The 13,192-nt window shown below is 29.5% G+C and overlaps 3 protein-coding genes and 1 pseudogene across 4 annotated transcripts, besides 3 other annotated features; 2 read left to right on the top strand and 2 right to left on the bottom strand.

Moving 5' to 3' along the window:
* Positions 1 to 1,366: 1,366 nt before the first annotated feature.
* Positions 1,367 to 2,961: a mobile genetic element.
* Positions 2,962 to 3,693: 732 nt separating this feature from the next.
* Positions 3,694 to 3,730: a mobile genetic element.
* A 1,059-nt stretch (positions 3,731 to 4,789) lies between these two features.
* Positions 4,790 to 4,981: a mobile genetic element.
* Positions 4,982 to 7,099: 2,118 nt separating this feature from the next.
* On the top strand, positions 7,100 to 8,031 carry TVAGG3_0804930 (uncharacterized protein; the record flags this gene model as incomplete). Its single annotated transcript, XM_001327531.2, has 1 exon — positions 7,189 to 7,902. The coding sequence occupies one exon, from the start codon at positions 7,189 to 7,191 to the stop codon at positions 7,900 to 7,902; it is 714 nt and encodes a 237-aa protein (XP_001327566.1).
* A 634-nt stretch (positions 8,032 to 8,665) lies between these two features.
* TVAGG3_0804920 (small Rab GTPase RabX4) lies at positions 8,666 to 9,271 on the top strand (the record flags this gene model as incomplete). The annotated part of the gene is made up of 1 exon (XM_001327532.2): positions 8,666 to 9,271. One exon carries the CDS (start codon positions 8,666 to 8,668, stop codon positions 9,269 to 9,271), a length of 606 nt encoding a protein of 201 aa, XP_001327567.2.
* Positions 9,272 to 10,935: 1,664 nt separating this feature from the next.
* On the bottom strand, positions 10,936 to 11,360 carry TVAGG3_0804910 (annotated as a pseudogene). Its single transcript has one exon — positions 10,967 to 11,360. A coding segment is annotated over exon 1 (394 nt).
* A 1,052-nt stretch (positions 11,361 to 12,412) lies between these two features.
* On the bottom strand, positions 12,413 to 12,894 carry TVAGG3_0804900 (FAD-NAD(P)-binding family; the record flags this gene model as incomplete). Its single annotated transcript, XM_001327534.2, has 1 exon — positions 12,413 to 12,894. A coding segment is annotated over one exon (482 nt), but the record flags the coding sequence as incomplete, so codon positions are not given.
* Between the last annotated feature and the right edge of the window lie 298 nt (positions 12,895 to 13,192).

The raw sequence follows: 13,192 nt of genomic DNA, 5'->3' as shown, positions 1-13,192 counted from the left end.
TTGACAGATGTTTATATGACACTTTTTGTTCAGCACAAAAAACTACTCGGTCAAAGTGTTGTCGGTTTGGGTCTTGGGCAAAATTTCTTATGGGCTAGAGGGCGCAACGCGCCTGGAAGCCCACACACACCCTACGGTCCTCCTCTTTGGTCTTGGGCAAAATTTCTTATGGGCTAGAAGGGGCGCAGCCCCTGGAAGCCCCACTACCTTTTTTTTTATATCGAGTTTTACTAAGGCTAAAAATTCAAAAAACTCGAAAAAATTAAATTAGGGTCATTTGAATTACTACAAGATGCTTGTCAAATTTCCTTATTGTCAGTATTCGGATTCTCTTTTCATATTAAATATTAAAATTATTTACGATAAAATTGGAAATTTATCATTAGTAATAGCTTCCAACTGCCTACATTAATTATATACTACCATTTCATTCACTAAGAACTTCAAAATTTATTGTTATTCATTTATTTTGTATGAGAATTTTGTTATGATTGTAGAATATATAGGAGTAAAAACGATCCGCATCATGAAATAACAGAGATTGAATATTGATACATATAAAAATGATAAGTATTTAAATGGATTATTTTGATAAATTCTATTTGGATTCTTATTCTATGAATAATGATTTAGATCAATATGATTTGAGCAGATATCTATTCATATTTAATCAGACCTAATATTGAAAAATAAAAAATATTTGAAATTAAATTCAATTAAAAACTTAATGATTTGCATATAAAATGGACATGGTTATCATGTAATACTTCTAACAAGGCTTTTCTGAAAAAAATTATTATATTTGAAGTTTTGCAAGGCTATTCTATTTTAAAATTATTTGTTATTATATTCAAATGCATTTGCAGTCATCAAAATTTAAAAATAATGACTTTTCTCTCAATTTAATCTGCGATATAACTCCCAGATATTAGATTTTAACTAATATAAAAATAATGGTCAATAAAAACCTTTGATCGATCCACTTTTAAAATCATAAAATCGTGAATTTTTAAAATACGCTACGAAAACAGAAAAAATTCGAAAAATGTAAATCATCTCAAAACTCGCCGATTTCAAGATTTTCCTTTAATTCGAAATAACATGATGCTAAAGTATCATACAAAAAGGCGTGTATATTAGCGAGAATTGAAAAATATCAATCTGAGGAGTAGCAAAATAAGTATTTATAATTGAAGCGAAAACGATAAATTTCATTTTGCCTCTCAATTTTTGCAGTGGTCCTTTAAAAATTTTCCTCAGAAATGACATTTTCCCTAGACGATACGAATAAATGCTTTTGTAAACGTAATTCTTGGTTTATACATAAGTTTTTTTATGTTCTTTGCCGTTATACATTGCTTCATAGTATAGATCCAAGGTGATCTGATTTTTGCATCCCTGGGATGGACGATACACCCAAAGTGTCACCTTTTTGGGATAACATGAATTTTAAATATCATGAGAGTTCTGCAAACCATATGCACAATATCTATTCAGCCTGACTTCTTGTATATATGAGTTAGACTTCTTAAATATTGTGCTTGGGGCGATATAAGCATTTCCGAGATTACCATCGTGCTCTATAGTATGCTACTTCTCCCTGGTTCTAGCTCAGTTCCAAGGATATTGGCGTTCAAGGATTTGGCAAGGTCCTTCCGAAGTCTCTCATTCGATGAGAGATTTCGGAAGAATCTTGCCTTAAAGTACTCCAACTCTTGTTCTTTTGTTCCTAAATAGTGAGAAAAGTTATTTGACTACTTAAGGTAGAGATTATCCGAGGTCCCTCATTTGATGAGAGGCCTCGGATAATCTCTGCCTTAAAATTGTACACTTGTAGTCCATGAGAGTGTAAGTATACATTGATAGGACAGCTTTCTTCTGAAGTCTTAGATTTGATGAGAACCTCAGAAGAAAACTGTCCTATTTTATAGTAAAAGGAGTTTCAGGAGCTCCAAAGCTCCCTTTCGTAAGGATTAGGAGCTTTGGAGCTCCTGGTTCGGAGATGTGTTTCGCATCTTTCATCAGAAAAGGACATTTACCATCTGGGACTCTGTTGATGGAGACTCAGGAGCTCCAAAGCTCCCTTTAGTAAGGATTAGAAGCTTTGAAGCTCCTGGTTCGTAGACGTGTTTCGCATCTTTCATCAGAAGAGGCCCAAATGGTAAATAGCCTCTGCTGATGAGCTTCAGGAGCTCCAAGGCTCCCTCTCGTAGCGATTAGGAGCTTTGTAGCTCCTGAAGGTAAGGTAGGATTGCTCTGATCTCTAATCAGTATATGCCATGCCTCATTATGAACTCTACTGACAAGAGATCAAGAGCTCCAAGGACTCCCTTTTTAGTTAGTGGCGTTCTCACCATTTAGTAGGATTGCTGATCCTACTAATGAAGTGATCACTTAGTATACGTTTTGAATAAATTGAATTTTTTTTAGAATTTAGTATTTTTTATAGACATCACATGTATATTATAAATACATAAATATATTCTTTAATTCAAAAAATTCAATTCGGTTTTGGGATGGGTATCCCAGCCCCAAGTATTCAATTTTATTCAATTTTTTAAGAATTTTGGGTTGGGATGCCCAGACCAAAACAAGCTTTATATTTTGATGTGTAGATACGTATGTGTGCATCATTGTTGTGTTATATATTATGTTTTTAATGAAAAAAAATCTGATTCAAAAAAAATTATCACTAATTAGTTGATAATATAAAGAAAAATAGATAAATTGTATGTTTTGAGAGTATTTATCCACATTCACTCATATGAATTTCATTAAATAGTGTCTTTTTACTCCCAAATTTATTTTGAATTATTGAAATCAAAGAAAAAAATTAGAAAAATTTCTCGAAATTTTTATTTTTTTAAAAAATTTGGATTTTATATTGAAAACTGACACTGGGAGGACGATAGGGCTGGGATTGGAGATACCCCGCTCACTTGGGAAAAATACGGATCTATACTTCATAGTATTAGTATTATTGCGAACTAAATATATGAAAATTCGAAATCTTTTTCATATTTTATAGTTCTTGACTTACGCTAAGAAAAAGTAACTATTCAAAAAACGATTTTTTTTATGGCATTCCAAACGGGAACCGCGGTTGGTTACCATGGATTTCCGTCACCGGTCACATTTTAAAGATTTTTAAAGCCTTATAAAAATATGCTTTGTAAATCATTTTTTGTAAATCGGCAAAAATTTGGTAATTTTCTTCAACTAATAAATCTGCGAATAGCATTTATAATACAAGAACAATCTTTTAAAATGCGTTTGATTCATTTTTGTATAATTTCATATAGGCACATATATTCTTCCGGGACTTTCCGTGATTTTACCGTAAAATCATTAGTTTACACCAATTTTTCCGTATTTTGAATAGTTTACTGCACTTTTTCCGTAAAATTGAGTTACGGGAATCCGCAAAATTTCCGGACCTCATTTTTCATAGAATATAATAATAATATTTGATAAAAAGATATATTATTTATTTTTTGATTTTTGAATTACGGAAAAAGTGAATTGATAACTTGATTTTTTATATGGTTAATTTTTCAAATGATATTATGAAGATCTAAAATATTAAAAGTAAAAAAATTGAATTACGGAAAAAGTGAGGTCAAAAGTGAAATAAATTTGCAGAACAATTTTCATTGAAATAAGCTTTATTTTTCATTATTAATAACAATGCTGTAATAAACAGAAATTCATCAAAAGTGACAGCTCTCAATTTTTTGACATTTGTAAATTCTAAATTGAATGAGAAAAATGAAATAATACTAAGCATAATACAATATTCTAGATTTAATTATAATTAGGAAAAAGTTAGTTTTGAGAGTACTTTTCATAGGCATATAGAATGAAATCTTCTGAAAAATAATATCATATAAACTCATATTATTTTCTAATATATAACTATTTTATATAAAAATCAAATTCAATGATCTTAAAAGCGAAGGATAAACCTCAAAATTGACGAATATAATGAGTGGGAATATAATGCTTATCTATCATAAAACCATATGAAATATCAATTTTTGCTTTACGCCTAATTTTTGACGACAATTAGCAAAAAATGTTAAATGTTAACACTCAGTCCATTTGAATATGAAAAATAAAATTGACTTTGATTAAATGTTTTTATTTATCATGCAATTCTTCTTGCGACCAAAGATTTGAATAAAATTTCAAAAAATAAGATAGCTTAAAAAATAATATACGGTAGTGTTTACTAATAGATGAATAGTATATAAATTCTATTAAAATGGATTTGATCCAAAAAATATATAAAATTTGATCATAAATAAAATCGTTTTAAATTACTTCTTCATTTAAATTATAACAATTATTTTTGGTTTTATAGTTTTTAAAGCTCATGTGGTTTTTTTAACCACAGAATACTTATGTGCTGTAGCAAGCTTGCAATCCAAAGCTCACGTTAGACAACAAGAGTCATGAAGTCTCATACTAAGGGATATCCAACATATATTTTAATAATCTAATGTTTGTGACAAATATTCAACATAAAATTAAGTTTTCGTTTCGTTACAAGGCATTCATACTTTGGAGATATCATATTTAATGTACAGAAAAGTTAATATTAAACAATACATGCTAAAGAATTAATAAATAAGATAATAAAATAAATTTATACGTAATTACTTTCATTTAATATGCTTTATGCTGTATAATATTGATTAAGAGGCATTAAAAGGTTCCATAATCTGCTTTTATAGGCATGATTTTTGATAAAAATTTTAAATTTTGAAAAATGATGAGAAAAGGAAAAAAAAGGTAAATGAGAGCAAGAGGAGGGAAAAAAAGAAAAAGAAAAGGAAGGGAAGGGAAAAATAAAAGAAAGAAGGACATATAAAAATTTAGATGCGCATTCTTAATGCCGAGGCGGCTTGCCGCCGAGGCGCGATTTTTTTAGGCCTCTACGGTAACCCGGCAATGTTTTTTTAAATCTTGTACAGCCCTAATTTTTTTAAATAATAGAACAAGTAAAAATATGGATAATAGTTTGTACATCAATGTAGATCATATTTTAAAAAAATTCGGTGAAACGCACTAATTTAGGGTTGTTAGATTCCCGACGATAGGTGTCTTGGAAGATTTGCCTGGTGTCATCATAGTGTCTTTAAATCAAAAATTTTATTTTGGAGTTAGTTTTATTGATTTTTCAATAAAAAACATTTCTAAAATAAGAAAATAAAACGATAAAATATTTATATTTTATATAAGGATCTTATATATTTAAAATAAATATCATTTTATTTTTTTCATTGGTGTCTGTCAAACCATAATACACTATTTAAAAATTCAATGTGTCTTGCGGTTCCAAAAGACACCTTCAAATTGAACGATAGCACAGACACTATTGAATTTTACCCATTTTATTTAGTTTTTACCCTTTTTATTTTTAAGAATTAATGACTGAAACAGCCGTTTTGCTATGGCCTCAATCACTTTTATTTATTATTTTAAATATTATTTAATTTTATTATTTGAATAGGCCAACTTATATTTGAGAAGCTCAATTTGAGACCACTTAATACATTGAAATATCATAAATATTGAAATATTAAAAAGTGTATTTCAAAATATTGAAATTATAAAAATTTATAATACTGAAATTGAGACAAATTAATAAATTCAATGTGTTTTTTTTTTGAAATAACTCTCAAATATTATTTTTTTGTTTATTTAATGATGAATAAATATGATTGCTTTAGTCAATCATAAAAACGAATTTAAGTTTAAAATAATGAAAGGATAATTTGATCTTTTTTTAACATACAATTATTTTTGATGATTTGCAAGAATCTTTGAAAAGAATATAATATAGGTTCTATTTTTGTAAAATTTATCCAAATCATGTATTACATAAATTACAATTAAAACGATGAAAGAACCAAAAAGTGTGTTTTGTGTTTTGTTGTTGCGTGTTGGATGCGGGATCCTGTTATTTCCGAAATCGACAAAAAATTTGGAAATTTAATTTCCGAAATCGAAATTATATTAATGTTTTTAATATTCTTATATCAAAAGGATTAAAGTTCATTAAGAGAAAAACAATTCTTCTTCTTCAATCTATTGGCGCATTTATTTCTACACGCCAATAAGGAAGGGAAAATTATAAGACACCATGGTGTCTTCAAAACGCTAATTTTTGATATTTTTAACAACCCTACACTAATTGAATATTCACTCAAAAATTGTGAGGAATAATTATATATATTAAATGTGAGTAATAATTATATATATTAAATGTGAGTAATAATTATATATATTAGAAATATACTCCAAACCTTTTCTGAGCTTTGGGCATTATGATTTCGTTGAAAAAGGGACCCAAAAAATTTGAATTGATGGGTATTATAATTAATTTGTTATAGACCGAAAATAGATTTTTTCGGTTTTCTCTTCAAATAATTGAAAGAATGATACTATTATAGGTTTATTATATTATATAGCATATAAACATGGTATAGCCGAAAATTATAAGTTTTGAGAAGATTGAATAAAACACAAATAAATTTGAATGTAAGTTAAATTGCTTGTTGTATTTAATAGGTATTTAATGAGAAATCCAATATTGCAAAATTCAAATTGAATGATTGAAAGAACAGAAAAAGTCATTCTTTTCAATTTCGAATATGTTTCATTGTATTTATAATTAATTATAAAATTATCATTGAATTAAGAAAAGATCTCGATTCAATAAGTATTTAATTCACAAAAACACATTGAATTCTAATTATAATTTCAAGATACAATTTTTTCATAGTACAGATTGAATCATGAATTTAGACTTGTGTCAAAGAAAAACGTTTTAAATGTTCAAATTAATTTGACTAATATTTTTTGATTTTTTGCATTTTTAACAATCCTAGCATTGAAGTTATATCTACCATTAGTACAAGAATTAATATTTCTGTTAGAAACATTTTCGAATTTGAATTTGAAATGGATTTGTCCCATTGGTGATCTTAATCATATATAAATATGGACTTCGACAATATGAAATACTATTGAATGAAATTAAGAATTTCTTGAAGAGTGTTCAGAAATTATAATCGAATTGAAGTAGAAACAAATTTGAATCATTCACTTCATTATTTCAAAATGATACCTTTACTTCCTATCTTAGGTTTAGCCAAAAGCCTATCTACACAATTTACTAATATGATGCACCATACCCACTCTAGTGTCCTAAATAACGTAAACAATGGAACAACAATCAGCTGCAAAGAAGAATATGGTGTATATGAAATTCAGAAATCCAATATTAGTGGCCTCACTATCTCAGATACAAAAGTCTGCAAATTTGTGATTAAAGGTAACAATACAAACCTGACAGTTAAAGGTCCGATTTTGGTGGAGTTAGAATCATCACAAGTTACTGTTACTGATGCATCAAATATCACATATCCACTACAACAACCTTATATCACGGATAATTACAATTATCAATACTCAATTATATATGCTTACACAGGAATACCCAAACAAAATTATACTTTTCTATCGAATTCTTTTTCAAATAATCAAATATCTTATAAAGGAAGTAATCAATATATTTCGAAAAGCAAGGATAAGCCATCCAAATACAATATGTGTAATGAAACAGATATCACAACAAACAATACTGGCATGTTTGTTACTGTTACAGCCCCTTCATCCGGAAGTGATGAATCTGGAGATGGACATGGAGGTAGTGGCTCGGAGAAAGGACCATCCGGAAGTAGTGGTGGCTCCGGATCAAAAGGATCTAAAGTTGGCCTCATAGTTGGAATTGTCGTTGCAGTTGTTATTGTCGCTGTTGTTATTGGCGTTTGTGTATACATATTTGTATTTCGCAAAAAGGCTGATGATAAATCTGTTGGCGCAGAAGTTTAATTTTGAATAAAATTAATAATTGATCACTACTTTTTATATTCTTTATACTGATACTACGAAAATATTCAAAATATAGAATATCCAATTCTCTAACAACATAATGCAAAACTTTCAATAGTATTTTGATATTCGCCATATATAAATAAATAAGAATAAAACTAGTTATATCTGTCTTATTAATAAGATAAAAGAGATATAATAACTGTTTTTCGAATTAACATTAAGTTATTATTTTTACTGTTTGTGTTTTTGTTCATGCTTGGTATGAATGAGAGAAAAGTTGATGAAATCGTCTCATTTTCTGTGTATGAATGTTTTTCAATTCTAGGTTTATCAGAGAAGTTGGTTCCAACTAATTTCAATTAGCGTTTCCAAATTTTTCGGGTACAAAAATTGCTGATGGGTTCAGGTGCCGATCTAATGATAAATTTTAGAATCGACACGAAAAGGATAAAATCTCTTTGAGCCATTTTGGTTATCAGCTACTTTATTTTTGACAGAATGGCAAAAATATTTTAATGTAAAAACCTCCAATTCTCACAAATGAGTACGATATAATTTACAACCCCCCTCAAAACCCAATTTAAACCTCTTCAAACTTATTTAATCCCCTTGGTTTGAATGAGATTAAAGTTGAAGAAACTATCCTACAACCGCAGTTCAATGAAAGAATAAAAATTTGCATGGCGATGACCCATAAAGTCGGTTCGTTGGTAAAAATACGAATGTTTATAAATCAATCAAATGTCACTTTTTTAAAAAAATGGCACTTGATTCAGATAACTCTTCAACACAGTTAAAAATCACTGTGTTAGGAGAGTATTTTGTAGGTAAAACAAGTGTTATTAATCGTTTTGTAGAAGGAACATTTGATAACTCATATTCAGCAACTTTAGGATTTTCGTTTTTATCCAAAAAACTAACGCATAACAATACAAAATACATATTAAACATTTGGGATACATCTGGTTCGGAGAGATATAGGTCCGTAGCGCCGAATTATTATAGAGGATCTGATGGTTGTATCCTTGTTTATGATCTTACAAATCATAAAAGTCTAGAAAGCTTAGAATTTTGGTATGGAGAATTCAAATCACTTGCTCAAAAGAATGGAATTCAGCAAGTTCCGGCATTATTAATAGGAAATAAGTCTGATTTAGTATATGACAAGGAAATTTTATTAGCTGCCGAAAAATTTGCTCAAGAACATGAAATTTCTAAATCTCTTATTACTTCAGCAGTTAATGGCAGTAATATTGATGAAACTTTCTTAGCAATGGTTGATTTATGCAGCAGTCATCAAAGAGATCAATTTGACCAGATAAGTCTTACACTAAATCAAAGAAAAAAGAGTAATTGCAATTGCTAATTATTTTCAATATTATTTTAATATGTTTGTTATTATATTACAGTAATAAATATTAGTTATGTAATGAAATTGATGATTTTTGGTCAGATAAAGAAAATGAATTTATATTCTATATGAATATATCTGAATTGGACAGTATTTACATGCTTGTGAAAACTCTTAAAGATGATTAGTAACAAACATTTAGTTTTCACATAATTTTATCTCAAAAAATTATTTTCCAGGGGTTGCCGGTGTATTTACCCCAAAATATTTGAAATATCTTATAAAATTTTCAAAAGTGTGATCACGTGTAGGGTTGTTAAAAATATCAAAAATTAGCGTTTTGAAGACACCATGGTGTCTTATAATTTTCCCTTCCTTATTGGCGTGTAGAAATAAATGCGCCAATAGATTGAAGAAGAAGAATTGTTTTTCTCTTAATGAACTTTAATCCTTTTGATATAAGAATATTAAAAACATTAATATAATTTCGATTTCGGAAATTCAATAGCCAAATTTTTTGTCGATTTCGGAAATAACAGGATCCCGCATCCAACACGCAACAACAAAACACAATACACACTTTTTGGTTCTTTCATCGATTTAATCTTAATTTAGGTAATACATGATTTGGATAAATTTTACAAAAATAGAACCTATATTATATTGTTTTCAAAGATTCTTGCAAATCATCAAAAATAATTGTATTTTAAAAAACGATCGAATTATCCTTTCATTATTTTAAACTTAAATTAGTTTTTATGATTGACTAAAGCAATCATATTTATTCATCATTAAATAAATAAAAAAATAATATTTGAGAGTTATTTCAAAAAAACATTGATATATTAATTTGTCTCAATTTCAATATTATAAATTTTTATAATTTCAATATTGAAATACACTTTTAAATATTTCAATATTTATGATATTTCATGTATTAAGTGGTCTCAAATTGAGCTTCTCAATATAATTGGCCTATTCAAAAATAAATTAAATAGTATTCAAATAATAAATAAAAGTGATTGAGGTCATAGCAAAACGGCTGTTTCAGTCATTAATTCTTAAAAATAAAAAGGGTAAAAACTAAATACAATGGGTAAAATTCAATTACTGTCTGTGCTATCGTTAAATTTGAGGTGTCTTTTGAAACCGCAAGACACATTGAATTTTTAATATGTATTATGGTTGACGACACCAATGAAAAAATAAAATGATATTTATTTTAATATTAAGTTATATAATATAAATATTTTATCGTTTTATTTCTTGTTTTAGAAATGTTTTTATTGAAAATCAATAAAACTAACTCCAAAATAAAATTTTTGATTTAAAGACACTATGATGACACCAGGCAAATCTTCCAAGACACATATCGTCGGGAATCTAACAATCCTAATCACGTGTTATGGCAGCATGAAATCTCACCCAAGTTATATTCATTTGATCATATGAATTTAGACTCCCGGAATATCAGAATGCGTACCTAATCCACACTATTATAAATCATCTTGAATAATGTGAGATAAAAAAAAATTGTTACTAAAATATCTCAATCTAAAATCACTGATGCCATAAAAATTTCCTTTTATTGATAACACCCGAATGCAAATAAATTAAGTTTGTTCCATTAACATCTTAGGTAAAGCCATTACGTGTTTATTTAAAAGAAGAAGTAAAATCAGATAAAAAGATAGTTTATAATTTTTTTTCTTACCAAGCACCAACAATTTTAGCAGCGCTAACAGCAGCTTTATCAGTTTCCTGGAGCATCAATGAGTCAGTTCCTGGCATTGGACTGATTGTTGTGTCAGGCATTTGAGACCATGTTGGAATTCCAATCAAGTGAACTCTTTGATCGATTTTCCGTCATTGTTAACAAGTCTTCTTGTCATAGGATCGATTTCGAGACATGGAGTCGGAACATTTTCTCCTTTTGTGTTTCTGAGTGAATAAAGCCGAGCAATTCCTGTTTCCAAGAGGGACTTTGTAAGTCCTTCTCTTGGCCTTGTTGCATCTGTTCTATGCATCCAAGCATCAACTAAATATTTGGCAGTTATTTGTTCGTTGTTTGAGTTTTGACTTGAAACAACAAATCCTTTTTCATTGATTTCTAATTTTGGATTTCCACCAATGAATTTAACAATACCTTTCTTTATCAATGCTCTTAACTGTGCAGTTCTAAATGCTGGAGGTCCAGAGCCAACCATTTGTCCGAATCTCATCAATCTTCCATAAATTCCTTTCCTTGATTCTTGCGTGTATCTTCCTGCTCCTAAAATACTCGCTGGCTTTCTGCAGCATGAAATAGACCAAAGGAATGCTTTCTGAGGACTTGTGTACGCGAGATGACTATCCAAAAGGTCTTTTTCTATGAGATCATTCACATTTTGTGTCAATTCTTCAATGGAAGACAAATTCTTCAAATTATATCTTTCCAAATCTGGATGTTCATCGGCAACAACTAATAATTCGTCAGCAACTTTCTCATATAACTTAAGAGGATCTAAGTTATCAATGAGTTGCCTGATTTCTTCTATTGGTTTGTGAACTTTTTCTGGATGAAATGTCCACAATGTTGTATAGAAGGCATCATATGCATCTCTGATGATTGCTGGGAAAACTTGTGTCGTAAAATCAACTAATTCTTTCGACCATCCGTCATTTTCAATTGGATAATTTTTATTGATCTCACTGATGACTTTTTTGAGCCTTGTAAGTGGTGAATCGGGTGGTAATGAGTCATAAAGAGACTTTGGAAGATATGGATAGCCTCTTCCTGATGCAACAAAGATTTTTGGTTCATTGCCAGATGGTTTGTATTCTAAATCAAGGGAAATCTGGTCTCCAATGAATTGGCCACCTCTTCCAATTGTAACTAAGCTGACAAAATCGAAGAATCCCATACCAAGGCCTCTTGTGATGACAAATTCGCCTTTTGGTATGATTTCAGCGTTTTGTTCGATCGGATTATCAGGCTCTATCCAATGTAAGTGCTCATTCTCTGGTTTATTCGAGTTATAGGCTGAAATTTCATTGAATAATTTTGTTTCTTCTTCATCGTAGCTTGGGCGTTCCCATCCGCTAGCAATAACAGTTGCATCTGAGTTGATTGTTGTTCCATTGTTAAGATAAAGTACATCATATTCTTCTTTTCTCTCAATTTTTTGAACAATTGCTTTGATTTCTTCAAAATGTACAAATGATGGGATTTTTGCCTTTACTTTGTTGTAAAACCAATTAATATATTCACCGTACAAAGCTCTGCTTGGATGTGATTCTGGACGCAATTCATGAAGTTCCTCAGCAAAACTGGTAAGAATATTTTGATCATCATTATATGATTTATACAATGTTGCTTTGATCCATTGATAAAGTGTTGGTCCTGGCTCAATTGGAGCTGAAATTGTAGATCCTGGTTCAGTAAAGAGAGTAACTGCATCGGCAAGGGTGTTCATACATAATACTCTTGTTTGTGACGTCTCCCAAATAGCTCCTGCTCCAGGCTGGATCCTATCAATCAATTTGATGGTTAATTCTTCAACATTACGTCTTGAATTAAGAATAGCAACAAGGCGTTCGAGAACGGAAACGCCTCGTGGACCTCCACCTACAATAACTATGGTTTTCGGCGATGGCATTTTTGATGATCGTCAAATGTAAAGTTTTGAAAATTTGGAAAATTTTATCACAAATTTTTTTTACATTAAAAATTATAATCGTTATCATTGCCGAATATTGGACCAGGAATATGAGTTAATGATGAAATTATATTCTTGTTTGAATGCCGTATCTAAACAAAATATTGACACTTTTATTATCCCGGCGATCGTCAGGGTTAAAAATCCTTATGAGAAAGCTTGGCATACATCAACATTTATAAAATGTCGTTGATCTGTAGTGTATTTACGAACTATTTTTTGAGAAAGAAAAGTTTTC

This window comes from Trichomonas vaginalis, chromosome VI (assembly GCF_026262505.1).
Source record: "Trichomonas vaginalis G3 chromosome VI, whole genome shotgun sequence".
In the NCBI taxonomy this organism is placed as follows: Eukaryota; Parabasalia; order Trichomonadida; family Trichomonadidae; genus Trichomonas; species Trichomonas vaginalis.
This window is presented reverse-complemented; position numbering and strand designations above follow the sequence as displayed.